Source organism: Teleopsis dalmanni, unplaced genomic scaffold (assembly GCF_002237135.1).
Source record: "Teleopsis dalmanni isolate 2A unplaced genomic scaffold, ASM223713v2 unscaffolded_contig_0378, whole genome shotgun sequence".
Classification (NCBI taxonomy): Eukaryota; Metazoa; Arthropoda; class Insecta; order Diptera; family Diopsidae; genus Teleopsis; species Teleopsis dalmanni.
Window position 1 is genome coordinate 1 of NW_024031760.1, and position 915 is coordinate 915.

The 915-nt window shown below is 37.9% G+C and overlaps 1 protein-coding gene across 1 annotated transcript; it reads right to left on the reverse strand.

Annotated features, from left to right (window-relative positions):
- Positions 1–156: 156 nt before the first annotated feature.
- LOC119663414 (uncharacterized protein K02A2.6-like) lies at positions 157–661 on the reverse strand (the record flags this gene model as incomplete). Its single annotated transcript, XM_038073018.1, has 1 exon — positions 157–661. A coding segment is annotated over exon 1 (505 nt), but the record flags the coding sequence as incomplete, so codon positions are not given.
- Positions 662–915: the final 254 nt, after the last annotated feature.

The following is a 915-nucleotide window of genomic DNA, read 5'->3' on the forward strand; positions in this document are numbered from 1 at the left end:
ATGCTTCTGCTTGCTTTAGATCTTTAGGCGGCTGCAGGTTTTTTACTGCTTTTAGTCCCGACTCATCTGGCAATATACCTTTTGCACTAATTTGACGCCCGAGATACTCGATTTTATCTCGTAGAAAGAAACATTTTTCTTGCTTGCATCTGATACCATTTTGTTGCAAAATACGAAGTACTTGTTCTAGGCGGCTGATGTGTTGTTGAAATGTAGGTGCGGAGATGATGATGTCATCGAGATAATTTCCACAACCTTCTACGCCTTGAAGTAACTGCTCAAGATATCTTTGGAATATAGCTGGAGCGCTTGCAATCCCAAACGGTAAACGTTGGTATTGGAATAAACCAAGTGGAGTGTTGACAACCATTATTGTTTTTGCTTCATCGTCGAGTTCCATTTGTAAATACGCGTCCTTAAGGTCGATTTTTGTAAAATGTTGACCGCAATTAATTTTATGGAAAAGACTTTCGCGTATGGGTAAAGGATATTGTTCAATGTCAATTTGCGCATTGACTGCTTGTTTAAAATCCCCACAAATTCTTATGGAACCATCAGCTTTTGGCGCTAGTACAATAGGCGAAGCCCATTGGGAAAACTTCACAGGTTTCCAAATACCCGCATTTGTCAATCGATCGACTTCTTTCTTGAAAAGTGACATTTGCGAAAATGGAATTTGTCGGCTTTTGTAAAATTTCGGATGTGCATTTGGCTTTAAAAAAATACTGACCTTAAAGTTTTTTATTGTGCCAAGAGCTGGTTCAAAAATATCACCATATTTCTTACACAGCTCGCTAATTCTGTGTGATTCACTTTCAGTAATGTTACAAATTTGTTGAATCTCAAACCCGAATTCTTTGAATAAATCGAAACCGAATAAATTGTTACAGTTTTCGACATCCACGACAACGATTA